Here is a 27,398-nt window from a genome sequence, read left to right on the forward strand (position 1 = left end):
CTCTACCTACAAGGTCAAGCAGTGATAAGACCTTGTCAGCACCCTGGGAAGTAGAGGATGGGTAGAGAAGTGAGCCTTTCTGTAGCACTTCTCTGTAACAGATGAGCAGCTGCTCTAGCACCGTTGCCTAGAAATTAAATAATCTGGGCCTGGATCAGAAAGTGATTTGGGATTAGTGTGGTGTTACTTAACAGCTGCAGGTGGTGGAACCTGTGCCCTCTGTTCTCCCAACAGTTGTCTCAGCTGTCCCACCTGTCCTGAGGAAAGCCCTGTGGAAGGAGCTCTGCACTGGGATTCAGGACACCGGAGCATCGAGTGAGGCCACTGTGAAACTGCAAATTCTTTCAAAGTTGTTGCCACCTTCAGAAAGCAAAGGGCTGCACAACCTAATGGACCAGCTTCCTGCTGCTCTGGAGAGAGCAGGAAATGAGCAGAGGTGGGCAGTATGTGTGTGCCTCCCTCAAGGCTCTGTCCTGGGAAGCACTGTGATAGGAATGGGAGCAGTAACGGCATCCTCTCCTCAGAGAAACCATTGCTTTGCGCTTTGGCAGCATGACATCTTTAATATATACAAAAGCAAGTTAAAACATTAATAAAAAGCTTAATACTTATCTCTCTGCAGTTGGGCTGTGGCAGATGCCATATCCAGAGTGCTTGAAAACTCAGAGGAGCTGCGTTCCTGGCAGAGACATCTCTTGTCAGCCTGCATGAAGGGGTTAGTTGCCATGTACAGCAGCAGTAAAGATGAAAGCAAGCAAGAAGTGGAGAGGTCCATGCTGCTGAGGCTAGAGGAATTACTGGTGAGACTTGTTACCTGCTTTGCCACAGTGGGACTGTATGCGTAAGTGTGATTGGGCAGCTGTAGATTTTGTAAGTATAGATTGGGCTTGATTTCCAGTTTTATGGAATCTGGTTTCCATGGGCTTTTGATACCTTTTGCAGAGTTAACTTAGTCCTGAGAATTCTTTAAATGAAGCAGTTTTATGTTCTTGATGGTAAGAATCCTCTTTGAAGATAGGAATTTAGGGTATTTAGGAGTAAGAAATTAAAGGTTACCAGTGGATTTTTATTTTTTCTTTCATTAAAAAAGGGTGATAGAGATACCTCTGCCAAGACCCACCTGCCATGCCATCTGAAGTCTGGGGCAGAAATCGGGTTGATCATAAATAGAAATCCAGACTTCGATCTTGAAGAACACTACTTGGGCGCTCCCTCTGTACTCTTCCTTTGGTTTGAGTTCAGTAAACACAGATCCCTGTGACACATAACACTGAAGGTCTCTGAGCAGTGAATGCCTCTGCCCTCTCACTGGCTTTTGCTGAGACTCCCTTGTAGGACCTGGCTGATGCTGCAGGCCCTGGGGCCACCGCAGTCCTGAGGGTGTTTCCAGCCTGGTGAGGTTGGCACCTGCATTCCCAGGACTGTTGGTGTGTGCAGCTGTCAGTCTTCTCCAGAGTGACTGGTTTGTTGTGGTTCCCAGCTCCTCAGGGCACATCAGTTCTAAGGAACACCTACACCCAGCCACCCCGTGTGCCACGTGCAAAGCTTGGTTAGCTAAACCACACAAAAACCTAGTACTCTGTCGCTTGCTTTGACTTGTCAAGTTGTGATTCCTTTCACACTTCAGGAGTTTGAAGAGTTTTGAGCCACTGGGTTTTTGGAACTTACAGCCCAGCTTGCTTTTTAATTACATACAGCCCCTATGTTCCCCTGCTCCCAGACCAACAAAACACTTGCAGTTTCCTTTGAACCAGGAGTTAGGATTGTTGTGCCCAAGAACTTTTCTCCCTGTTATCCTCTGATCGTCCCACGTGAGTGTTTGGCTTGCATGTTCTTAGTGTGTCCCTTGAACAAAAATTGCTGGAGAAACTCCGTGTGCCAAATGTAAACCAACACCTGTTTTTACTTGCTGCACACAGTGTGTGGTTGAAGAAGTGGACCCAGATGACTGGTGCAGCCTTGTGAAGACAGGACTCAAGTAAGTGTTTTCGTTTTATTTTGCTTTGGTTTTACTAAGTTAATTTTCTTTGCCAAGTTCTCATTTCTTAAACAGCTTTTAATTTCAAACAGGTTTCCTTGGGTTCGGCTGGGATCTGACATCTCTGTGATCCTTCTCCCAAAGGTACCGTTACAGAGACGAAACATTTCTGAAGGTGCTGAATGTTGGCATCCAGTTGCTCTACAAGGAGGGATCCTCACTTAGTCAGAGGTTAATCAAGCTCTCCAAACTTCACATGATGGTCACACAGCACTCTCTGTTTCTGTCAGCCATCCTGAGGTCACGAGAAGAAGATGGCATGAATATCCAGACAAGAGGTATTTTTTAATCATCTTCTTCCCATACTAAACACAGTTAATTTTGTCTTCTTACATTATATTCTCTCCATCCAGTAATAAACCCACCCATGTAAATATTTGCAGAGTTATTAACAGTTCCAGAGTATTGGCATTTAAATTGTACCTCTGCTTGGATTGAGATATTACGTTCATTTAATGCTAGTTTTAAACATTTCTGTTTTTAGAACTACTGAAAGGTGGGTTTGGGTTTTTATTTTGGTTTGGGTTTTTGCTTGTTTGTTTTTCTGGTCTTTTTAATCCAGTTAAGTCTTGGATTGATTCTTTCGTTTCTGTGAGATGGCTAGTGTAAGATCACTGAAGTGCACATAGGTCCTGTGATGTTAAAACCTGTTTTAAAATAGGTCAATACAGGAGATTTAAAGTTGATTTTGCAAGTTTTATCAAAAATAGCAATTTATTTACATGTATTTTATACTGCAACCTTTGATGAGGAATATCCTTCCAAAGGAATGTAAATTGGATGCTGGTTCATGTTGTAGGATTGGCTTTGTTTCTTCTTCACTGGCAACTGAAATCCTGCCTGACCTTGAACCACTTTTAATCTACATAGACCTCAGCTTTTCTCCACTGTACAGGGGTTCGAGATTCAGTGACTGAAGGAGCTGTGTAAGAAAAGGGAGGGAATTCTCAGGGCAGCATGTTGGTAACAAATTTTGTGTTTATTGATAAGCAACACGTTAACATGCTTTCAACTTTTAAAACGCCTGAAAAGAGAAAAAAAGCTCTTGTGAAGTCACCAATTTAGTGAAATTAAAAATAAGGAGTAGATTTTACTGCTTACTGTATGTATGTACGTGTCTTACCTTTAGAGCGTATTTCTGTAGCTCAGCAGGGTGGATTCTTGGAGGCCAGCTGCTGTATTCCAGAAGCTTGGTATCACAAGTGCATTTGCTCAGGCTGGTACTTTAGGAACTCTTCAGTTTTGACATGCGTTTTATATTCCTGGACATAACTAGGGTCAAAGCCCAGGCCTTTTCAGAGTCTGGGAGTGGAGAAATCTGGAGTCAAGTCTTGAGTGTGCTACAGACGGCCTGTTGCCTTTCGAGGAACCGAATTGCTTATATTTTCTGCTTCTCAGTTAGTTACAGAGCAAAGGTGTTTCATTTTCGTACCCCACAGGCCAGAGTTTCTGTGGCTCACAAACCACCTCCAGTAAGGAGCCCTGCTGGAACAATGCAGAAGCATTTTGATATTTACTGCAGCTGGGCTGCGGACTTTGAAGTTTTTGCTGTGAATTCTCGAGTCCTTGGGGAGGATGTTGGGGTGTCTGCCTTTCTCTGTGCAACTCCTGAGCTCATTCCAGATGCCCTCCTGGGGGAGGAGGGAGCAGAGTTGTGGCAAGATAGGGCACAGCTCTCCTTTTTAACCAGAGAGCAGGTGTGTATGCATGGGAAGCTTCTGCAGGGTAGTGTGTTTCACACTGGAGACCTTGCCTGGCTGAGTGATGTGTGTGTTCAGCTTGGGAATACTGTTTTAAGGTGTTCCCTTAAATTAAATGCATCCTAATCACCCTTTAGCCTGTTGGGGGAATGGTCTGTGGTGTCTCTAGGGATAGATGCTGGTGTAAAATGTCCAGTGCTGTGTGTGCATCCATTTGGAGTGGGTCTTGGGGTGTTAATTTGTGCTCTGTGTGACTGAGAGCTGCAGAGCTCAAGCTGTGCTTGTTCCAGAGGCGCTGGTGGACATTCTGCTGACAGCTGTGCAGCTCAGCCCTTCTCTCTGTGACAGCAGTCACCTCCCAGTGCTGCTGGGAGCCTACGGGGCCACGCTGAGCACCGTGGGTGAGTGTCAGCCTGGCAAAGGCACTTTCTTCTGCATCTTGTTCCTGTCTCCACGGATCACTAACTTTGGGTTCAATCTTGGGTTTTAGATCAGAAGATACTGCTGTTGCTTCAGTTGTATGAGAAGAATAACCAAAGCCTTCTAAACTCCCGGTAAGTTGAACACCGTACTTTGTTCGGCAAACTGCACACAGATGATCTCACAACTAAGTCAAACCTAAAGGTGAATGTTGCTTTTGGAAACATTTTTACTACATATTTCCTATTCCTAATGTAATTCTCTTCTGTTGCCCAGACTTCTTTGTGTCTGTGGGGTAGATGAAGGAGTGTCTCATTCCTGGAGTCACTCTCCCTACTTGGGACTCACTTCAGGGGTCTCCTCACAGATGGGAGGCTGAAACATAGGTCAGTAGTGGACTTTGCCCTTTCCTGTGCTCAAGCACTCCACAGGAAAGTCTGTTGCCGACAGTTGTGGTTTGGTCTGCCTCCTTCACAAACACTTTTGTGTCCTGGAGGTAGGAGCAGAAATACCAGCAGCAGTGCAAGAGCACTGGCTGAGGCAGGTCTGGATCCCTGTCCCTTCATGCAGCTGCTGTAATTTTTACCTGCACTCACAGGTTAAATCCATAAGTGCCTCTTAATTGGGTACAGTCTGACTTGGATGGACAGTGGAGGGCAGAGTGAATGAGACACCCTCAGACTAAATTTGAAAAGCTTTGGCATGGGTGGAAAGGTTGTTGCCAGGGAAACGTGTTCTAGTTTCAAGCTCCACCGGGTAATAACTACAAGGGAAGACAAAATTTCAGTACTGATTGATCTCTGTAAGTGCTTTTGGCTCTGTTGCCTAATGCGTTTACTTTTAACAATGTTTAAGGATCCTGCTGTGGGGTCCAGCTGCTGTGGAGCATCACAAGACTTGTAAGAGTCTGGGGAAGTCCCTGTGGCAGCAGCCAAGCATGGAGGAGATTCTGTGTCTGCTGGATCGAGAGAAGATGATGAAAACGATTCTGTCGTTCCCTCAGCATCGCCGGCTGCTGCCATCACAGGTGCTTTTGGTTCAGCCTATTCATGGTTACCCTTTGGATACGCAGAAAGAGCCTTGAGCCATTCATTTCTTGCCTCCATGCAGCACACTGCAGTTTGTTTCCATCAGGAGAGCAGTTTCAATTCATGGGAGGACTGGAGTTAGTTCTTTAAGAGCACTTCTCAAATTAATTGCAAGATGTGGGCCACATCTTGTCAGCAGGGGTGATTGTGCGTTGCAAAGGTTGTCATGTGTGTGAGACCAGGATTGGACAGCCCAAGGATCCATTGGCAATGGGCTCTCCAGCCTTTCTTACAGATTGCTGACATGCTTCTGTAACTGTTGGTGCTGGTCAGGGGAAGTAGTTGTGGATATACTCTCATAGTGAAAGCCAGGTTTAAACACAAGCATGTCTCACCCTGTGTTGCATCATATTTTATGAGGTGTTGTTCCTTACAAATACTGATTTGGATTTGGTTTCAGGGGATACAAGGGTCACTATATAAAGATGAAACAGTCAAGAGCCTTGATGACTTCTATGATCCTTGTTTTCTACTTCAGCTCTTCAGTGAACTGACCAGACCAGGTAAAGTGAGTGTTTTGCTTCGGTATTTAGTGTCAGGTTGCTCTGCTGGAGGAGCAGTACCTGGAGCTCTGTTATCCCTGATCTAAGAGCTCATACTGCACGGAATTTGTGCCTGACTTTAGAGGGAAGAAACAAACTACTGTGAGGGCTGTGACTGAGCTGGCTGGAGATCTGGCCTGTTACAGGCTGTGGTTGTAGAACAGGAAAACTTCAGCCTACTCATTTTCCACCAGACAGGTGGGCATGAGGCCAGTGTGTTTCGGAAATAGGCTGGTGCTCTGAACTGTCAGCAAGTTTCTTGTCTGACATGATGCGGCTTTGCACAGGCACATCCCTGCTGTACTCCATGGACACACTGTCCATGGAGAGAGCCCTCAGAGGTCAAAGGGAGAAAAGAAGCCCAAGGGATTTCCTAAACAGCTCTCTCCCTGTGTTGGTTATGGTTAAGCACTGTGTAGTTACAGCTAGATTTGGCTTTCCACAGCAATAATGTTAGAAGCAATTGGCAGGCTGTCATTAAATCACATTTACAGTCCTTTCAGACTGGTCCAGTTCACCCAGACCCCTGCAAGTACAACACCTGTTTGGCTGTGCTTAGCCTGTCTTTAGCTATGGACTGTTCTGTGTAATCCTGGCAGCAGGAGAAGAACTGTCTTTAGGTCCTCTGAGGAGAAAAGATACCAGAGCTATTTGGCATTTTGCAGTTGGAGGGATCTTTGACAATCCAGTTAATGCTGGACCTTTGAGGTACACAGGGATGAAGAGCATGGACAGCTGGTGTCTTTGGAACCTAGTTCTGATAGCTGGGAAAAGGACACTCTGCCAGCACCACCCACCCTGTGGAGGAAGGGGTTTGGTGTCTGTTGCAGGCCTAGCAGCACTGCAGCCAGTCTGTGGCTGCTGATGTGTGGAGCACCAAGGTTGAGGGAATTGCTGTACATCATGTCCTTGTGGAGTTGTAAAGTCAGTGGCTGTTCTGAATCTGAACCTGGATAGGACAAAATAGCCCTCTTAGCTTCTCCACACAGAGTGAGAATCTGTGTCCTAAGAGTGGCATTTTTAAAGGGCCCAAGTGGTTTGAGTCCCAGTCCCATGGTGCTTGTAAGCCATGCCAGCTGCTCTTGGAATTCCCAGTTCTTTGTTTATTTGCTCTTTGTCCTGGCTGCACAGTGCCATCAGAATACATTAACATGGACTTCTTGCACAGTGTTTAGTGCTCGCTGAGGAAACTCTGGTGTTGGGCAGATAGCAAGCTCTATCTACCTTTAGCTCTGATAGGCATCTTGTGGTAAGCTTTTCCATCCTGGTTCTCAAGGTCCTTTAAACAAGCTGTATGTCAGGCATATAATTAAATTGGGGTGCTTTTCTAATAAGAGCTTGTTATTTTACCTTACTTGTTGAACACATTCTCCAGGGGCAGCAGGATGGAAAACATTACCACTGCATGTTTTCAGTGAAGGGAAGTTTTCCAAATAAATCTTCCTGTGGACTGTTAACGTGAGAACCTTGGATTTCATTCTGTGGCACTACTCCACAGTGTGAATGGTTAGTACACATCCGCAGTTCCTCAGAGCAGCGGCCTGAAGGAGAGCAGAGTGGTGGCCCTGGGACAAATGGCCGTGGCTGGTGGGGTAGTGGAGACCCTGCTTTACCTGGCCCATAACCAGCAGAGCTGGCAGTAAGAAACTGCCAGGCATGAAATTGAATCTTAGTAGTTCTAGTAGTTGAAAAAAAGATAAGAGAAATAGCCCAGGTGCTGGGGCAGGGACAGAAATAATCTATGATTTTTTAAACATAATTTTATATACATATATATATATATATATATATATATATATATATATATATATATATATATATACACACTAGTCTGTGTGGGCAGTGATGGGGGAGGAATTCAGTGGACCAAATGTAGGTACTTGGCAGTAATGTTGCAGCACCTTCTTAAATAGGAAAATCTGTTTCTAGAAAATTCCTCTTGACCTTTGGTGTGAATGACATGAAAATGCATGAATATTATTGCTAAACTCACAGTACATTTGTACCTGGTAAAATAATAATGAGATGCCATTGTGCTCCATTCCTGGACGTAAGGTGGAAGGTTCACACCAAGTCATTTCTAGCCATGGATGGGTAGAAAGGGCAGCAACCCTTCAAAGCATGCAGAACACAAGCCCTTAAAGGAGAAACTCCAAATCCTGATGGCAAAATTGCTGTGGAAGATAAATGTTACATTGAAGGGTGTGTTTCCTGTTTTGTGTTGGGCTGATTTCTGGTCATTGCTGGATTTTGTTTTACCCAGAAGGGCTCAGGGGTACAGCTGAGTGCTTGGCTCAGAGCAGGCCTTAGCAGCAGAGTCTGTGGTTTATGGCTATTTATGTGTCACCCTCCCACCCTTTCTGTTACTGAAGCTTTTTAGTGCTGGTCTTTCAGGCGCCCAAAAATACTCTGGAGAGATGGATTCTCCCTCTTGTTCTTTGTACTCCACTCCACTGAAACAGTGAGATACAAGATGTCTTTACAGACTTTACCCCTAGCTTTGCATGGCCTAGTGGGCAGGATCAGCTCTGTCTCACAAAAATGAGAGCAGCCCCATGAATTTCAGCTCAGGTTTCAATTAAATACCTGTTCAGAGTGAATTGCTGAAGCCCTTTATCCTCTGGAGGAGCCTTCATGCGCTGAGGTCGTGGTTTGTGGGGGTAGAGCCAGAAATGGGAGCTCATGAACTTCTAAGGGTTTTAGTGCTGTTACACACACTGGGACAAGTCAGTGCTAACACACCGGGTGCTTTCTGTTTCTTTTCCCCTGTCCCCTCACAGAGTGTGTGGTGGCTTGTCACAAGTTTGTGGAAGTCAATGCCCTGGGTCTCACGGTGGCTGCCCTGAGCAGCTACGACTCCAACATGAGAGCAGCTGCGTATTCCGTCCTGGCTTCCTTCCGATCCCATCTGGAAGGGGTTCGCTTTCGAGAGAAGAGCCAGGTAAGGCTCAGCTCCCTTGCCAGTTGGGCAGGTGGGACCTTGTAGGTCATGCACATGTGTGGGAGAGGTGTTGCCTCGCTCATCCACCTGCATGCCTGTGGTGAGACAGCTAAAAGAAGCTTTTCATCCTCTCCCCCATCGTTTATCCTCTACTGCTTTGTGTTTCCTCCTGTTACAGTCCATGGACAGAGAAAGTGGGAAATGTGTTTTAGAAATTCTTGGGAATTTTGCTTGTAGGAATGAAATCCCCATGGAGTTAATATTTGACCTATAAGGCCTGTGAAACGTCCCAGAAGCTGATTTATATATTCACACTCCTGTTGTGTTTGTGTGGGCTATGGTTCAGGCTTTTCTCCCTGGGCTCTTGCAGTTGCTGTATCTCTTGGATGCAGTGCAGAATGGAATCAGGCAGCCAAACCTCAGGTTCACCTTCTCCCTGACCCTCTACATTGCTCGTGTGGCACAGCAGATCCTGAAGCCAGGTACTGGAACTTCCTGCGTGTGTCACTGCTGGGGTGAAAAGCAGAACCCTGGGGAATGGTGATCTCCCCACCTGCTTTGTGCTCAGACACTCTTGACTGAGCTTTTCATTCTGGGGAAGAGAAGGGGAGGGATGGCCAGCAACACGCTGAGCCTCAGAGCAAAGGCCTTCTGCAGTTCCTGCGCTGTTCTCCCAGCTTGGAACACTGCACAGTACAGCTTCCATTTGTTGTTCGTGGTTGTGGATTGGGAACATTGTTCTCTTCCACACTGCCACCCTTTTCTCTTCACAGAGGAGCACATGTACATAAAGGTAAACAGATTCCTTCTGTCACACCAGTACTTGGACCTGAGGAAAGTACCAGGTTTTTTCCAGCTTTTCTACAGTTTTGATTTTGAGGTAAGAGTCCAGTAATTCTTGAGAAATTTATAGAAAAAAGCCATTAAAATACAAGGAAATCTCATTCTTCCATAGGTGGTTAATTAGAGGCATCTTTCTTTTGTTTCATATTGGGATTAAAACTGCTATTTCTATGGGGGTTGTGTTGTTTTCTTAATACTAACACACAACGACTTACGCTGCGTATTGCTCTGTGAGCAAAATAAACAGAATATTCAACCCCAGCTAGCTGACATTCATCTCTGAGTTTAGATTAGTAATGTTGAGTTCCACTGAAGTGTTTTAGGAACAGCAGCTTCTACAATTCATTTGCACTGCATGTTTGGGCTGCAGTCTGACTGTTCCTGATGAATGTTAGGGATTGAATTTGGAAGGAATGGAAATGGAGAAGTCCAGAAGAAGCTGTAGTAAGCCCTGAGCTGGAACCCACAGGGAACCAGAGTTTTGTACTCTTAGGAGCAGGTATTCTTTGGCAACGTCTAAATGTCTGATGATGGTATTTCTGTGGCTTCCAGTACAAAGCAGAGCGTGAGTGGATCCTCAGATTTCTTGGGGAAGGGCTTCGTGACAAACATTGCTATGAGCTCTATGACTACCAGAGGATTTTCCAGGTCATTCTCTCCTTTTTCAACAGTCCTTTGTGTGATGAGGGCTCCAAGGTAAGAATTTAAAAAGAAAGCACCAAAAAACCCCAAAGTACAGAAGTCTGCATGGCTTTGAGATCTCAAGGCCAAAGCAAAAAGGAGCAGCTGACTCTGCCTTTGCCTTCTTGAAAACCTGTTCCTTGTTGATTTTGTGTCCGTGTGGAGGGGGAGATAATTGCTTGTGTCCAAACCGATCGCAGCCTTGTCCCCTGAAACTGGAAAAGGTTGCTGCCATCACGGAGCCTCACGTGGGCACCGTGCCTTTGTGCCTGCTGTCAGGGCCTTTTCTCCTTTGTGGGTCTCCATCCACAGGCAGCACGTTTGTTACCTGAACTGCGCTTCAGCGGGAGGGAAGCTCACGTGCCGGGAGCTCTCGGCTTCGGCAGCGTCCGCCCTGAGCGGTTCGGGTATCGAAACCTTGGACAAAAGGACAAAATCCTCTCGCTGCCTGAAGACTCCTCGTGAGAGTAGCTTTGAACGGAGAGCCTCTTTCCTCCCCTGGAGTCGCTGAGAGCAGCTGGTGTTCGTGTCACCTTGAAGCTGATCAGATGCCGGTCCAGTTGCTAATTCTAAGTTAGATAATTAGATCTTGACTGTAAAAGAACAAGTTATATTTTCTGTTTCAGAGCCGTATTCTGGAGATATTACAAAGTGCTGCCCGTGTCACTAGAGCTGCCTATGAGCTGATCCAGGATCACGGCCTCCTCACGTGGGTCCTGCACAGCTTAGAGCAAAGGTGAGCAGAGAAGTACAGGAGAAATGGGAACAATTTTACTGTCAACATCAGAATAACTGTGTGAGTGAGTATGAAAACAAGGGTGACAGGCAGGGAGCCGGGGGCACCGAGGGCCGGACGGGCAGAACTCGCTGAACTCTGAGGTGTCCCTTGGAGTTTCAAAAACAGAATCGAGATGCTTTCAGGTTGTGGTAGGAGGGGGATGATGCTGGGGGGGCTTCGTGATTTGGAAAACGCTTGCTGGAAAAACCGAGAAAGCCAACTGGCACCTGGAATCGGTGTCTCTACCTTCTGAGTTTCAAACAGCCTCAGATCCCGTCCTGTCACGGGACCTGCTGCACGGGAAGTGGCACAGCAATGGCTTTGAGCTGTCTAGAACATTCCTCCCCCCTTGCCTCTCCCTCACGTACATTTGCATCCAGCAGAAATCTCTTCTGCGCAGAGCGCCCTGACAGGCTCAGGCAGGTGCCCCAAAAGTGCCCTGGAATAGGGTCCCCTGTCTAGGTGATGGACCAGCTGCTGGTGAGGATCTGCCTTCTAGAAGTGTTTGGTTTTTTCGGGTTTTTTTGTTGGTTAGTATTTTGTTTTGGGTTTTTTTTGTTAGTTTTGATTTTAATGTTTTGCTTTTTGTTTTGTTTGTTTTGTTTCTCAGGTTTCTGGAAAACAAGGTGATAAATAAAATTATTTCCTTGCTCCATACTCTGTGGCTAACAAATTTAGGAGACAAGGGAGAAAACAAGAATCAATCCCAGGAGAAGAGGAAAATCCTTCCTATTCAGCTTGTAAATGAGTTTCTGTATGTTTTGGCCACCCTAATCAAACATATTCGGTAAGTCTTTGTTTTGTTTTTTGTTTTGGTCAGTTTGCATTTCATCCTCTGTCCAGTTTGACCTTTATTAAGGCCAGGAGGATTTCTTTGTCTCTGGTTGATGAATGGCTTTTTTCGCCTTCAGTTTGCGTGTTGAGTAGTGAATTTGGACGAGATTTCTCTGAAAGGAGGATTTAGGTGTTTGAAGACATGGGGAAAGAAAGTAAAATGTGATGCACAGCTGCTGTCAAGTCCTACATCCTTCATTCCTGGCCCTTGCCACAGTAAGGCTTAGAAACTGTACTCATTAATTAGCATGCAGGAAAACACGTGGCACTTGTGTTTTCTTTTGGCAGGACTAATGTAGATCTGGCCAGGCTGACCGAGTTCTTCAGCACCCTCAGCTCTGTGCTGGAATACCGTGCTGTTGTTGTTGAGGCTTTTAGGGAGATGAGGCGTTTCTTGGTCAACGACAGCGTCCTCTCCAGCAGGGAGCTGCTCCTGCTGATGCACAAGTGGAGCCTTGTCAGCGAAGACCTGCAGCTGCAAGAGGACCTGCAAGCCCTGGCTGGGAAGTGCCAAAACAAAGAAGTGATCAGTAAGTGCTGAACTGCTTCCAGGAGGGCGTATTTTGTTGCAGCTGTTACAGACCAACACAAGTACAAGTGAGGCCAACTGCTCTGGAAACAGTACTAATGCCTTCTGCCAGCCTGATGGAGCTTGAGGGAGGAGGAAAGGAAATGGCAAGGCATTTTTCAGGTCTTGTGGTGATTTCTAACCTTAACACAATTTGGAAGCTTTGGAGAAACACAGTTTAAAAAGGGGAAGAGCTGTAAAATGAAACTTAGTTGCAAATCTCATGTCAGGCTTTTAAAATGGTATTCTTTAATCAAATCTTAGAAGAAAAAGCAGTGCCTGGAGGCTCTGTGCTCAAAGGTTTGAATGATTCTGAGTGTGGATGGGGATCTAAAAGTGTTGTGTAGGTAAGTAAAACAAGCAAAAATCAAGTAGTTGACTTTTCTTGTCATCATTTTTGAAGAAAGGAAAAATATTTCAGGACTTGTGTGACTTCTCTGTGAACAAGAAGTGCAAGGAACTTGGGAGGGGGAGGTCTTAAAACAGCACTGCTTTCCTGCAGCAGCAACTGCTTTTGGTGCACACTGAAGCTTCTCTAGGTTTGTTTCAATGTTCTGCATCTGTTAAGAAAGTTATGTATTTAAGGGATACTGGAAAACCTTTTGCTTTTCTGGAGTTTTTCTCACCCTTTAGAACTCCTCAGAAAGACCTCAAAGGAGTTTATGGAGTGATGGCTGTAACTTACTCTGTGTGTGGGCTGTGTGTGTGCTGCTCCAGGCTTCAGGAGCTTCTCTTATCTCCAGGCTGGGTGATCCAGTTTGGAATAGGCTTCCAGCCTGGAGTCTCTGGGAGCTCTGGGAGTCCCTTGGAGCAGCACAGGCTCCTTGAGGCTGCTAAATGAGGCTGGTGCTTACCATTGTAACAACTGAATCAACACCAGAGAGCACCTTACTTGTGCAGTTTGGTACCAGGAAAATCCTTTGCAGTATCTGATGTTTGTTTTGGTGTTGGTTTTCTTCTTACAGGAAACATTAAAGACAAGCATAAACCTCAAGCGTCATCTCATATGTATCGTCACACTCAGAAAAAAAATGAGGTGGAAGAAGATGACACTGCTGGAAATGTGGATGTGTCCGAGCTGGAGAAATGCAGAGAACATCTGAATTCCATACTTGCCCACTGGGACCCTGTTTTCCCAGCACCACCCTCCACACAGGGAGGGGAGACCCTCAGAGCCGGTGAACCTGGGGGCGAGGCAGTGGCTGTCACCTGTGCATGTACTCACGTGGTCACTAAGTGGCTGCTGAGGTCCCTGGCCAGGCAGAGCCTCCTCAGGGAGCAGGACGTGTCCCCAGTGCTGAGGTGGCTGCAGAACCACGTCCTGCCACACCTGCCGACCACGCGGGAAATGCTCAGGGATGAGACACTGAGGAACGACCTCTTCAGGCTTTACACCCGGCTCTGCCAGGCCAGCAGCACCTCAGCTGGGCTCTCCAGGGAGCTTGGAGTGCTCAGTTCCATCATGCTGCAGCTCCTGGAGGAGCAGGGCCTGGCCAGCACCTTCCATGAGCCTGTGAAATCCCTGTGCCTGTCAGCAGCGAAGGAAGAGGACGCGGACAAGAGAGGTGCCTTGTCTTGTTCTTATCACTCATGTTACGAGGCAGTGGTGGGAGGAACTAGGAAATTCCATGGCTTTTTAAATCCAGTTTTAAACTAGTTTTCCCATATCCAGCCAGGCTCATGGCTTCCCAAAGCAGAAGCTGTGTCTTTGGTGGGGTGGAGACAGAGGTGGGCAGCACAGAGCGTGGTCACTGTCAGGTTTTCTGACACTGCAACACTCACACTCCCTCTAAGAAACTTCCCTTTCAAGGACTAAAATGGAACAAAAGGTATAAAAAAACCCCAAAATGATTTCAAGGGGGAAGATAGTCTGCAAAAAACAAGTCCACTTAGGCCTGGATGCCGATTCCTGTTGCTGGTCAATGATAGCAGCTGACGGGTCAGATTTCAAACTGTTTTATTTAACAGGAAACTGGTTTGTTCCCTCTTGTGAGTAGGATCATTAGCTTTGCATGGGCAAAGCCACTCCAGATTTTCCATCTAGGAAAAGTAGTTAGGGAACCATTTTAAAAGGTTATCCTGGAGGTAAACAGCTTGGCTTGGTATTACCGTGTGGAAAGAGAAGAATATCTGTTCTGATTTTTCTCTCATCTTTCTTCCACAGCTGTTTTTGTATTCCTGACTTCCATTTACATCGGGGACGTGTGGCTTGGAGCCCAGGAGCCAGATACGTTACTTACCCATGTCAGATTGGTCTGCACTAGTGCAGGTTATGAATTACAGGATGACTTGGAAACTCAGAAACAAGGAGAAGAAACTATTATGTCTCTTTGTAAAAAAATTTGGCTACATCAGGGCGTTAATTCAGGGAACTAACACTCCATCTTTAATGTTCTGTGCTCTGCCATCATCACACTGAGCCATGAAAGCCTCCTCAGCTGTTTTCATACAGACCTAACTTGTTTGATCAAAAAAATCGGTATTTTATTTCTGTGTGCAAACTCAGGGGACAGATTTTATTCAACATTTCTCTGGAGGACATTAAAGCTTGAATTTCCACTTTCTTGAACAGTCTGAAACATAATATTATATCATTTTTATTACTGGCATTTTTAACTTTTTGAAGAACCGTAAAGACTGTTTGTGGACGTGTGTGTTGTTAATATCCATCCTCTTTCCAATGCAGAATGGCAAAGAAAGGCTGCAGAGCTTCCTACAATATGCTCTAAGTGTAAATAACAGGAGCCAGAGGCAGCATGGATTGGACAGCGGGCCCCGGGAACTGCCCCAGCCCACGCTGAGGGCCCGGGGGCTGCCCCCCACCCCGACCCGAGCTCTGCTCCGGCCCCCCTCAGCCCCAATCCCCGGCATCAGCACCGGCCCAGGCTCTGCCCCGGCCCCAATCCCCGGCATCAGCACCGGCCCAGGCTCTGCCCCGGCCCCAATCCCCGGCATCAGCACCGGCCCAGGCTCTGCCCCGGCCCCAATCCCCGGCATCAGCACCGGCCCAGGCTCTGCCCCGGCCCCAATCCCCGGCATCAGCACCGGCCCAGGCTCTGCCCCGGCCCCAATCCCCGGCATCAGCACCGGCCCAGGCTCTGCCCCGGCCCCAATCCCAGCATCAGCACCGGCCCAGGCTCTGCCCCGGCCCCAATCCCCGGCATCAGCACCGGCCCAGGCTCTGCCCCGGCCCCAATCCCCGGCATCAGCACCGGCCCAGGCTCTGCCCCGGCCCCAATCCCCGGCATCAGCACCGGCCCAGGCTCTGCCCCGGCCCCAATCCCCGGCATCAGCACCGGCCCAGGCTCTGCCCCGGCCCCAATCCCCGGCATCAGCACCGGCCCAGGCTCTGCCCCGGCCCCAATCCCCGGCATCAGCACCGGCCCAGGCTCTGCCCCGGCCCCAATCCCAGCATCAGCACCGGCCCAGGCTCTGCCCCGGCCCCAATCCCCGGCATCAGCACCGGCCCAGGCTCTGCCCCGGCCCCAATCCCCGGCATCAGCACCGGCCCAGGCTCTGCCCCGGCCCCAATCCCCGGCATCAGCACCGGCCCAGGCTCTGCCCCGGCCCCAATCCCCGGCATCAGCACCGGCCCAGGCTCTGCCCCGGCCCCAATCCCGGCATCAGCACCGGCCCAGGCTCTTGCCCGGGCTCTGCCCCGGCCCCCCCCCAGGCTGCGCTGTAGTAGATTTCTGTTTGGTTTGTGTCCGAGAAGTGGGATTTGTGCTGGAGAGGTGCTTTTGGGAAGAAAGGATGGAATAAATCTGCTCCGGGAATGTGCAAGTAAGAACTACGTTGCAGCGGAGGGCAGTATTTATAAACTGTCTCCATATTTCCCTGTAATTCCGGGTGTTTGGATTTACCCTGGCCTTGTCAGCTAAGTCATAAACAAGCCATCCCAGCTACTGAACTCTCAATGAATGTTTGAAACACTTCCACAGAAAGACAAGGTAATAATGGTTCCAAAGGACAAAATGTAAATAAATGAAGGGTAACGATTGCTGGGGAATTTCCTTAGGAATTGTGAACCTCACACGTATGGAATTATAAGAGGTGGAATCCCAGTTTCAGCCTTGGGCACGTGCAGGAGCAGAGGGGTCCTTATTCACAGCAAGGAAAGCCCGGTGCCCCAGCGTGTCAGTGCACACAGTGCAATGTCCAGGAAATGAGCAGCAGGGACTGGCAGCAGCTGCAGGTGAGAGCTGTCACAGGATGATTGAGGGGACAGAGCAGCCCCAGGTGAGAGCTGTCACACTGATGAGGGGACAGGTGGAAGCTGTAAAGGATAACGAGGGGGCGGGTCCTGCCAGCACTGCTTTAAGAGGGGAGCCCGAGCTCAGTTTGGCACGGAGCTGCGGGAGGAGAGGGGTTTATGCTGGGCTCCCAGGTGAGGCTCATGGAAGGATGGTGAGTTCATCTCACAGGGGCTGGGGGAGGCCTTGGGCGTGGAACATTACTTCAGGAGGTGCTGAGGGACAAACCTTTGTGCCGAGCAGCAGCAGCACAAAAGGTTGAAATAAGTTTTGGTTTGGCATGTAGTGATGGGATTGGTGTCTGTGGCGTGCTAGTGTTGTCTAAAGATTTAAAATTTAATGTTTATTTTTAAACTTTTAAAGTTTTAAGTTAATGAATTAGTATAGGTTGCAAGACATGGGCTTTTTCCTTTTTATTTGGCTAGAGGCAGGTCTTTATAACTTTGGGGGGGTTCTGGGTATATGTTCTGGAGTATTATTAAGGGGATTGGACATGGGGTTGTTTTTATTATATTCAGTAGTTTGACTAGGGGTGATAAGAGTTGGCTTTTTTTGCTGGAATTTTTTTGGGGTTGTCTGTTTGAAAATTTATGTATTTATGCAGTTAAGTGTAGTGATGTTTCTGGTGTAACTCTTCAGCATATGTTATTGTTTGTGTGTTTTAGGTGGTCTACTTGTCTTACACCAAGACGCCCTGACCCATTGGCCAACAGATCTGCTGAGATCATACATCGATGTTTGTTTTATTTCTTGTAGCCGAATAAGAGACAGCAGCCCGGTGACAGCGGGAAATTCCCAGAGGGCGAGGCGGCATTCTGTGGCACCCGGCGTGGATTCTCATCCCCAGACGTCCAAGAGATAAGTGGAGGGTTCAGAGCCACAGAGGGGATGAAAGTGGAGTGCTGGGTCAGGACTTGTCAGGAGGGGTTTTTGAGTCAGGTGTGGAGATAGGGATGTCCAAGATGTGCCAATTGAGAGTACAGGTGTACCAGCCCGACCCCACCCCTACACCAGACCTGAAGGAGTAGCCCTAAAGACATGCCTGTTTCCCTGAGTGCAGGTACAGGCAGGAGCCCTTATGCAGGACAATGCCAGAAGGCCTGGCTGCGAGGTGCAGGGCTCTAAAGAAGTTGGGTTTAGAAGGGGGGAGGTGTAGCCACACACACAGAGGCTGAGGTAAAGGACTCGAGGACTAGAGGACACACGGTGAAACTCAAGGGAACAGGCTAGGATACAAGTCAGAGTACAGGTGTAGCGGCCCTCACAGCACTGCTACCAGCACACTTCCCCTGAGAGCAGGTGCAGGCAGCAGCCCTAGTGCAGGAACACACCAGAAGCTCTGACCTGTGCAGACACAGTCAGGCTAGGGCCAGGCAGGAAGCGATAGTGGGGAGCAGGATCCAACAGGGCTGGGGATAACGGGGGTTTCCCGCCCCACCCACCCTGGGATTCCCTGTCTCTCCGCAGCCGGTGGAAGTGCTCCTGATTCCCTCTCGAGGCGGCGGTTGGTAAGGCTTCGTGCCTTTTGCCACCGCAAAGAGTTCGGCTCTGTCAGCCTCTGCCCTGTCTCAGGGCCACGTTTCTTAGGGTAGGCAGGGAACAACTGTGGATGTACCTGTCCTGCGTGCGGGACAGCTCTTGGGACCCTAACGGTGCAGAGCGTCCCCGGCTGCAAGGTCTAGGGCTCTGAAGAAGCAGGGTTCAGAAGGGGGGAGGTTACAGTGATACACACAGAGGCTGAGGTAAAGGACTCAAGGACTAGAGAACACACAGTGAAAATCAGGGGTACAGCCTAGGATACAAGTCAGAGTACAGGCATCCCGGCCCTCACAGCGCTGCTGCCAACACCGTTTCCCTGAGAGCAGGTGCCGGCAGCAATCCTAATGCAAGACAAGGCCAGAAGTCCTGAGAGGTGCAGGCAGTAGCCCTAAGCTAGGGCCAGGCAGGAAGTGACCGTGGTGGGGCAGAGTCCACAGGGTTGAGGTTCACCGGGGATGTCCACCCTGCGTTCCTGTCCTGCTCTAACCGGGGATGCTCACAGCCCTAATGGAGGCCACGGTGGGTGGGCTCGGTGCCAGTAATGCCTCTAAGGCTTTGGCGCTGCGAGCGTCGGCCTCCGAGCTCAGCTGAAGCACGCACGGGGCCCGAGGGCCCGGTCCTGCTTAAGAGACGGTGAGTAGCAGAGCTGCTGGGTTTTGGCTGATGTGCAGCTAAGATTATGCTTTGATATTTGGTTTTCTTTATCGTAGCTGACTAGGAGACAGCAGCCCAGTGACGGGAGGAATTTTTCTGAGGGAGAGGCAGCCTTCTTTGGCACCCGGCGTGGATTCACCTCCCCAGACATTTGAGAGATAAGTGGAGGGCTTGGAGCCACAGAGGGGATGAAAGCGGGGTACCAGGGCAGGGGTCAGCGGGAGGGATTTTTTGAGTCGGGTTTGGAGATGGGGATGTCCCAGATGTGACCCCTTAGGCTACATGAAGGGAAAGTCTCATTCTGGGTCACAGTGCTGAGGTGTGCAGGGCAGAGCAGTCCCAGGGTGTGTTGTGTCTGTTGTGCACTCTGTGTCTTTTGGGTGTCTTGTCTTTTCCTTTAGTCCTTTCAGGGGCCTATCAAAACCTCTGGCATCAGTCTTAGCATTTCTGATCTCTGTGCTCCTCAGCCAGGTGCCTTTGTCTCAGCTGCTCGGACACTCATCAGAATCCATCTCTCTTCACAAGCATCCAGTCCGATGCCTTTTCAGGTCTTGTTCTGAGCTGTACTGACAGCCGTGCACCGCCCTGATCCATTCCGGCGGGTTAGGTCTTGTGAGAATGCAAAGACAGGTGGAGGATTCTGACCGTAGGATTCTCGGGCATCCATCTCTGCGTCTCTTGGGATAAGTCATCCCGATGGCATCTTGTTCCTGCAGGGTTCTCTGAGCCTGGCCAGCTCACCTTCCATCTCACCTCGGTCATCTCATTCCGAGTTCTCTGGACCCTCAGGGTCATTCTTCTTGCCCAGAGTTTTCTGTCCCTGTTGCGTCCCCTCGTTTGTCCTGTGCTGTGTCACGGGTGTTGGTGTGTGTTTGGCCGGGAGCTGCTCTGCCTTGCTGCTCAGTCTGGGTGTAGGGGTACGAGGGTAATAGTGCCGGGGGCTTGAAATTTGTGATGTGGGGTGTGGTTAGACTGTAGAGGGTATTCCTAGATTGCCACAAGATGTGTGGAGCTGTCAAGGTATCCTGCAGCACTCTGACTGTTGTCCTGACTTTGTTTCAGATGCAGAGGGATGAAATCTGTGGCAGAGCCCCCCATCCTGGGTGAGGGGCTCCCCTGAGAAGATCGATCGCTATTCAAGGTGAGAGTCACACATTTCACATTTATTGGCACTCCAGTGCAGGCCACCTGCGTTTACAGCTTCAAACAGGTGAGTCCCTTGGTAACCCCTGGGCAGCAGCTGGAGCCTGCTCCGGGCTGGGCTGCGGGAGCAAACACTTGTGGCTGACACAGCTCCACACTGAGGGTACTTGGGAAAACACCTGCCTTGTCCTGGATTTTTTTTTTTTTGAGCTTTTGACAAGGTTTTAATCATCACCTTGGTAAAAATAAATGGTAAGGACTGAAAACATGAGAGGCTGGCAGGTTATACGCACGAAAGACAACTTTTTTTTTCTTAAATATTTGTGCAGCCTATATCTTAATTTTGAGACTCTTTTTTGGTCAACTTTATTGTAAAAACCCCTTATTTTCAAGTTAGCTGCTTCAATAATGAATTTGTTTTACAAATAGCCACTAATGTCCGAAGGTTAAAGCACTAACGCCAACATCCCACCTCTTTTATTTTTGGAGCAAAATTTTATCTTTACTAAACTTGAAACTTGATGATTTTGCAGGTAGTAAGTTAAAGAAGGTGTTTATCTGCCCATCACTGATAGTCAGGGTCATGAAGAAATTGCTCTAGTGTTCTAAAATAAATGCAGATTTTTAGGCCTCTCCCATTCTCTCTGACTAGCAGCATGTGAATTGATTTTTGATCTCCTTTCTGTTGGTGTCTGTGGGTTTTAAGCGGCATGGAGAAGGTGTCTGTGGACATGGCACCCAGGGAATGGTGCTGGGAAGGGCAGGATGGAAAGGAGCTGCTCAGGAATCCAGAGCAGCAGTGGAGTGGGAGCTGGTGCTGCTGCCTCAGTCACACCCTCCTGGACAGTCTGTGCAGTGATAATATTCCTACTTTCCTTCCTGAACCTGGGGTTGGAGGAGAACACGAGTCTTGGCATTGATGGAAAGGGGAACTCGAGGGAAAAACTGCTGTTTGTGTCCTTAGAGAGCAGTGGGAAGAGCCTGGGAGAAATCCTGGCTGGCTGAGGGATCCTTGTGTCCCCTCGGGAATAAATCCCTGCGTCTCCTCAGCCCTGCTGGTTTGCAGTAGCGTTTGTACACCTTTCGCTGCAGCTGTGGTTCTTAATAACTGGAAGTCCAGGGATTCTGGGCGATTCCCATAAGTTCTCCTGTTTTGTAGGAGCTGCACGGTGAGGTCAGCATTCTGAGGGAGGCCCTGGCACAGCTGCCAAGGGCAAGGAACGTGGAGCATCCCGGGGCTTCTCCCGCCCGAGTTTCTCCCGGAGCGTGCTGCGTGTCGTGCCGGATGTTTAACCCGGGTTTGGGGTGTTCTCCTGCAGTCCCAGCTCTAACTGCTGCCCCCGAGCCCCGGCCTTGCTCTGTCCCAGCACTGAACCTGGCAGGTGGGTGTGCTTTTCCAGCCCTTGAATCCCACGGGCAATCCCAGATTCCCGGAGCTCCCCGAGGCACAGCCTGGCCTCCCTCCCTGGGAGCTGCACCTCAGTCTGCCTGGACCAAGGCCATCCTGTTTGAGACTTTATTCCTGTTGCTTTTCCTCTTGCAGGTAGTTGGCGAAAAGGAGAGAGCCAGTAGGAAGTGAAGCCACTGGAAGGCCTTATCCCAGTCCAAGGTTGGATGGGAGTAACTGGACCTGTTGAATTCCCACTTCCCTTCAAATCAGAGCAGAGGAAGCAGATTTTAAACCATCATTCCATGAACTTTCACCAACTTCATGACTCTTGCAAAAGTTTTCAATGTTAGAAATTCCTGAGCTTGTTTTCCAGGCAGGCTTGGATTTGGATGTTATTCCTTCCTTTTAATTGAAGGAATAACTCTGATTTTCTCTCTGATTTTAGTAAGGGAATATTTATTTATTCCAATTTTCCATCCTAATTGGAATTTTTGTACTTTGTAGAGCACATTTCCAAGGAAATTTACCCAATTAATGTTGGTAAATCAGGAATTGTCCAGCACCATCTCCACAAAATTCTGTGAATTCCCAAAAAGACTTTGAAGTATTTATTTGCCACGATTCATCTCTTTGTAAAGTTCAATTTACTGCATTTTTAATTACATAAATGCCATTAAAACCTGAATCCAGGCCTAGCTGCTGTTCCTTGGACACAAGGGGCTGGTTCTTTCCTACCTTGGCACATTTGGATGTTTGTCCAAAATGAGCTTCCCACTAAAATAGAATTTGTTTCCAAGCAAAAGTGGGAATTGTCTAGAAAACCTTCTGTTCTGGGGGGCACTGGGTTTGTTTCCCTTATTGCTGCATAATTGAGGAAAGCCATGGCGCTTTTTTAGGCAGTGGCAGGAGGTGAGAGCTGCGTTTATTTAATTTTGTATTTTATTTTTTGTTATTTTTGTATTTTTGTGCTCTTTTGTTGTGGTTTTTCATGTTGTGTTTTGTGGTTTTTCAAAGACTTTTTCTTCAGTTTTTTAATTTTTATTTTTTTTCTTTAGTTATTTATTTACTTGTTAAAACTACTTTTCGTTTTTTATTTTAATTTTTTAAATTTTTTCCACTTTTTTGTTACTTTCAAATTTTTTTCTTTTGGTATTTTAATTTTATTTATTATTTTCTATAGTTTTGGTTTATTTTTTCATGTTTTCTTTGTTCCTTTTTTTTTTCCCCATACTCTTTCTTCCCCCGGGCGCCTGGGGGTTTGGCTGTTGGCAAGAAAGATGAGAAATGACCTCGGTGCCCGCTGGACGTCGGGATGTCATAGAGAGCGCAGTTGGCAAAAGCTCTGTATTTTCTGCTCCATAAAACTCCTGAAGGGAGAAAGCTGTGACCACCGTGGTGCCCTTTTTTCCTTCCCAGCCCCGACCAGGTCTCCTCCTACCCGTGCACAGTGTTACCAGCAGCAGCCTGCTGTCCAGGCTGTCGAGGCGTATTTCAGAGGGAGCAATAAAAACAAAGTAGACGTTTTATTTTGAACTCTCCGACCCTGCTTGTTTATTAGCAAAGAACTCCAAAACAAAGCAAACAAAAAAAGAAAACCCACAAAATAAAATCCCCCGCCTACCAAAAAAACCCCATACAGATAGAGAAAATATGCCCATGTTATTTAAATAAAGATTAAAACTTTACCCCTTAGAAAACCAGGCTCATTTAATTCAAATTAATTGTGTTTCTGATGTGTTAGGTTAATGAATTCATCTAGTGTAAAATATCGTTTAAAATATAAACAAACGAATTAAAAAAATAATGAAAAAGAAAAATAACAAAAAGTATAGGATATGAAAAATAATATGAATAATAAATACACAATATATTATTACATACTACACGTTTTATAAATATATATAATATACATAATATAAACATCTATAATGTACATAATCATATTTAAATGAAATGTATTATTATTTATAACATTGCATAATAAATAATAAATTATTTATATATAACTTTCTATATTTAATATATATAATAAATATAATGGTATAATAAACATAATACATGATGTATAATGTACATAATATAAAAGATGAATTGTAATGATGAATGTGAATATCAGAATCACAAAGATAAAAAATATTGAAATAGAGCCTGAACGAAAGGCTGTTTTGTTTCGGTCTGGTTGCTGGCAGGGCTCTCGCAGGTGTGCTCGGGGGTCTTTTGGGCCATTTATTCCGGAGGCTGTTCGCCAGGGCATTCCTGGGCACGTTCGTTTATGGCTCCGCTCCGCGCCGCCGCGCGGCAGTGCTGCCACCCTGTGGGCAGAGAGCGGTAGTGCAGCTGTCCCCCGTGCCCGTCCCTCATGATCTGTGAGGCAATGCTGCCACCCTGTGGGCAAAGAGCGGTAGTGCAGCTGTCCCTCCCGCCCGTCCCGCCTGATCTGTGCGGCAATGCTGCCACCGCGTGGGCAAAGAGCGGTAGTGCAGCTGTCCCCCGTGCCCGTCCCTCATGATCTGTGAGGCAGTGCTGCCACCCTGTGGGCAGAGAGCGGTAGTGCAGCTGTCCCCCGTGCCCGTCCCTCATGATCTGTGAGGCAGTGCTGCCACCCTGTGGGCAGAGAGCGGTAGTGCAGCTGTCCCCCGTGCCCGTCCCTCATGATCTGTGCGGCAATGCTGCCACCCTGTGGGCAAACAGCGGTAGTGCAGCTGTCCCCCGTGCCCGTCCCTCATGATCTGTGAGGCAGTGCTGCCACCCTGTGGGCAGAGAGCGGTAGTGCAGCTGTCCCCCGTGCCCGTCCCTCATGATCTGTGAGGCAGTGCTGCCACCCTGTGGGCAGAGAGCGGTAGTGCAGCTGTCCCCCGTGCCCGTCCCTCATGATCTGTGCGGCAATGCTGCCACCGTGTGGGCAAACAGCGGTACTGCAGCTGTCCCCCGTGCCCGTCCCTCATGATCTGTGAGGCAGTGCTGCCACCCTGTGGGCAGAGAGCGGTAGTGCAGCTGTCCCCCGTGCCCGTCCCTCATGATCTGTGAGGCAATGCTGCCACCCTGTGGGCAAAGAGCGGTAGTGCAGCTGTCCCCCGTGCCCGTCCCCGACGCGCGTGGCAGCCCCGCATTGTGAGCTCGGGGGCGGCGCTGCCGCCCGCCCGCCCGCAGCTCGGGGCCGAAAGGGAGGGAAAAAGGCAAGGAGCCCGGGCGCGTGGCAGCCGGCTGCCTGCGCGCGCCAACCGGACCCCGGAGCCGTCCGGGCGCGATTTTCCGCGGCGTCTGCGGGTGTGCGGACACGGGATGGGGGCGCAGCGGCGCCGCGGGCGGCAGTCCATTGAGTCAGGCGCTTGTCCGAGCAGCCGAGGGGGCATTTTAGTGGGTTCCACTACCAAGATGGCGGCGAGACGCGAGGCGCCCGACCTTCCAAAAAGGGCGGCCAAAAGGGCGGGAAAAATAAGGACCCTATAGGCGTTTAGCCAGATGCCTGCACAAAGCCCCGACTACGGCGCCGCCCGGGCGCAATTTTCCGCGGCGTCTCCAGGTGTGCCGACACGGGCCGTGTGCTCAGCCGCGCCGCGCTTGCGTTCGGATTCGTGGATTTAGTCAGGCGTCCGTGTAAACACCTGGCGGAGGCCTATGCCGAGCCGCAAAGAACATGGCGGCCGGGACGGAAGTGGCCTCAGCCGCAACAAAGATGGCGGCAAGCAAAAGCGGAAGTCACGCGACGCCCCTCACAAAATGGCGCCCAGGCGCGAGGCGCCCGACCTTCCTAAAAGGGCGGCCAAAAGGGCGGAAAAAAATAAGGACCCTTTTGGCGTTTTGCCAGACGCCTGCACAAAAACCCCGACTACGGCGCCGCCCGGGCGCAATTTTCCGCGGCGTTTCCAGGTGTAGGGACACCGACCGTGTGCTCATCCGCGCCGCCTCCGGGTTCGGATTCGTGGATTTAGTCAGGCGTCTGTGTAAACACCTACCGGGGTCCTTAGCGGTGCCGCAAAAAACATGCCGGCGGGACCGGAAGTGGCCTCAGACGCAATTAAGATGGCGGCAAGGAAGGGCGGAAGGCTCGTGGGGCTCGTCGCGGCCGAAAATCGCCGAGTGCAGCTCACACCCTGCAATGGCAAAAGCTGTTTTATTAAAACTCAGCCGAGAATTTTCCTCTTATTTCCAGGTCACAGGATATACTGAGGCTGAGAGGGATCCTAAAATCTGACTCTCAAGCGGACGGACCGTTTGAGAATCGAACTCAGCACCTTGGCATTACCCGGACTCTGCTCCAAGCAGCTGAACCAATCTCTGCATTATGGGGATGGACCTCCATAGGATGGCAACGCTTGGCCCCACTAAAGTAAGTGCAGTGCCGCCTTCTCTGCCAAAGCTGCTTCACACACCAGCCCCTGGAATGGCTCGAGGGCAGAAGTGGCTGGCAGCTCACGACAGCACAAAGCTCTTCCAGTGACGCTGATTTCCTGTCCTTTCCAGGATTTACCCAACAGCTGCCGTAAAAGTACTCACACAAAGTCTCTTTCCGGGCGGAAAGGAGCAGGACAAGTCCTGAGGCTTCCCTTCTTCCACGGCCAAAGCTCTGCAGAGAGGCAGGGCCGGTCCCACCCGCACAGGGGCGTTTCCTGCAGGTGAGTGTTGCCGGGCCAAAATGATGGCAGCTGCTGAGGCCGGGGCTGCTTTTCTGGCCGGAGGCCTCGGTGCCCCCCCGTGCCGCCTGCAGTGTCCCTCGGGGTTTCCTGCAGGTGTCCCGGGTGCCCGGAGGCGCAGGGAGGAAGGAGGCCGGCAGCCCCAGCGGGGCCAGCAGCCCTGGGATGATGTGCAGGGAGGAGCTGTGCCTGCGGGGCCCCGCCCGTGGCAGCGGCGGCCAAACGCAGGGCCCGGGGCCGGGCTCGGGGCTGGCACGGACACGGCCCCGGGGCTGCCGCGGCTCCTCGGCCAGGGGCTGCTCCCGCCGGGCACGGGGAGATGCTGCAGCCCGGACAGAGGCACCCACAGCCCAAGAGCTCCCCGGGGAACAGCTGGCATTGCCTGGGAACGGCGGCTCGGGCTGTCTGCAGAGGGGCTCAGACAGCAATTCCCACCTCCCGGAGCTCCCACACAGTTGCCAGGGATGTCCTGGCCACCCCAAATCCCCTCCCTTTCAGCCTGAGGACATCACCCGTCGGCAGCATTAAAGCCAAGGCGCTCCTCCCTCACAGAAATTAAATCCAGAGCAACGGCCCTCGGAGATGCCTCAAAATCAAAGGTTTGAGTGGGATGGAGTTTCGTTTGGATGAAGTCTGGACTTTTCCAGGGAGCCGGCCGGAGTGCAGAAGCGATGGAAAGCTTTTGCAGGTGGGTCCCACTGGAGGTGTGCTGAAGGCAGGGCTGGGCGTCCCTTTCCTGAGGGAAAGGCACTTGCAGAGGCCACTGCTGGGGCTCGGAAAGGAGCTGAGCTCCTGCAGGGAGCTGTGTCCTCCCGAGGGCACAGGGGCTGCCTCAGCACAGGCCGGCCAGTGCCTTCTCCTGCTCTGAAACATCACCTGGAGCCCGAGCTCAGGGGGTGGCTGAATTCCAGGGAAATCTGACAGGTGACCCCCAGGGGATGAGGGTTATAATTAACCCAATCTATGGAATAGAAACCTATCCTGTCCCCATCCTGCTGAGCTTCCTTGGAAGCTCTGCTGGTTCCTGACACGTCTGGCATTCAAGCAGCAGCTCTGCGTGGGAATATCCGTGCTCCGTGAGGCACTGTGAGGTTATTGCAGCGGGAACTGAGCAGGGAATTCGGGGCCGTGGGTATAATTCATCTAAACTAGCAAAGGTGACAGTGAACCCCAAATCTGGGCACCACGCAGAGAACAATCTTTGTGCTGCCCTGTCAGCTCAAGCCCCTGGGCTGGGAAGTTTTGGGAGTCAAACATATGGAATGATAGAAGTCACAGCAACTGGTGTCACCCCGAGGGACAGTCCAAGTCCCAGACAATTCCTCTGCAGTCCCCTCGGGGGGAAAACACCC

The 27,398-nt window shown here is 49.5% G+C and overlaps 1 protein-coding gene and 1 long non-coding RNA gene across 2 annotated transcripts in view; both read left to right on the forward strand.

Annotated features, from left to right (window-relative positions):
• Nucleotides 1-15,002, forward strand: part of URB1 (URB1 ribosome biogenesis homolog) — a 39,350-nt gene extending 24,348 nt beyond the window's left edge. The window contains exons 23-39 of the mRNA XM_066180274.1: nt 235-436; nt 623-800; nt 1,920-1,978; nt 2,123-2,316; nt 4,029-4,139; nt 4,229-4,292; nt 5,014-5,185; nt 5,647-5,749; nt 8,569-8,729; nt 9,100-9,211; nt 9,503-9,609; nt 10,125-10,268; nt 10,880-10,989; nt 11,642-11,818; nt 12,154-12,395; nt 13,399-13,998; nt 14,598-15,002. Coding sequence (XP_066036371.1) covers nt 235-436; nt 623-800; nt 1,920-1,978; nt 2,123-2,316; nt 4,029-4,139; nt 4,229-4,292; nt 5,014-5,185; nt 5,647-5,749; nt 8,569-8,729; nt 9,100-9,211; nt 9,503-9,609; nt 10,125-10,268; nt 10,880-10,989; nt 11,642-11,818; nt 12,154-12,395; nt 13,399-13,998; nt 14,598-14,809 — 2,948 coding nt within the window. The 3' untranslated portion in view covers nt 14,810-15,002. The remainder of the gene's footprint in view (nt 1-234; nt 437-622; nt 801-1,919; nt 1,979-2,122; nt 2,317-4,028; nt 4,140-4,228; nt 4,293-5,013; nt 5,186-5,646; nt 5,750-8,568; nt 8,730-9,099; nt 9,212-9,502; nt 9,610-10,124; nt 10,269-10,879; nt 10,990-11,641; nt 11,819-12,153; nt 12,396-13,398; nt 13,999-14,597) is intronic.
• Nucleotides 15,003-19,893: 4,891 nt separating this feature from the next.
• LOC136287913 (uncharacterized) lies at nt 19,894-23,233 on the forward strand. The gene is made up of 4 exons (XR_010720416.1): nt 19,894-20,020; nt 21,182-21,404; nt 21,566-21,631; nt 22,690-23,233. It is a non-coding gene; the product is annotated as an uncharacterized lncRNA (long non-coding RNA).
• Nucleotides 23,234-27,398: the final 4,165 nt, after the last annotated feature.

The sequence above is a fragment of the Chamaea fasciata genome, unplaced genomic scaffold (assembly GCF_029207755.1).
Source record: "Chamaea fasciata isolate MVZ Bird 193981 ecotype frontalis unplaced genomic scaffold, bChaFas1.0.hap1 SCAF_3, whole genome shotgun sequence".
NCBI classification, from domain to species: Eukaryota; Metazoa; Chordata; class Aves; order Passeriformes; family Sylviidae; genus Chamaea; species Chamaea fasciata.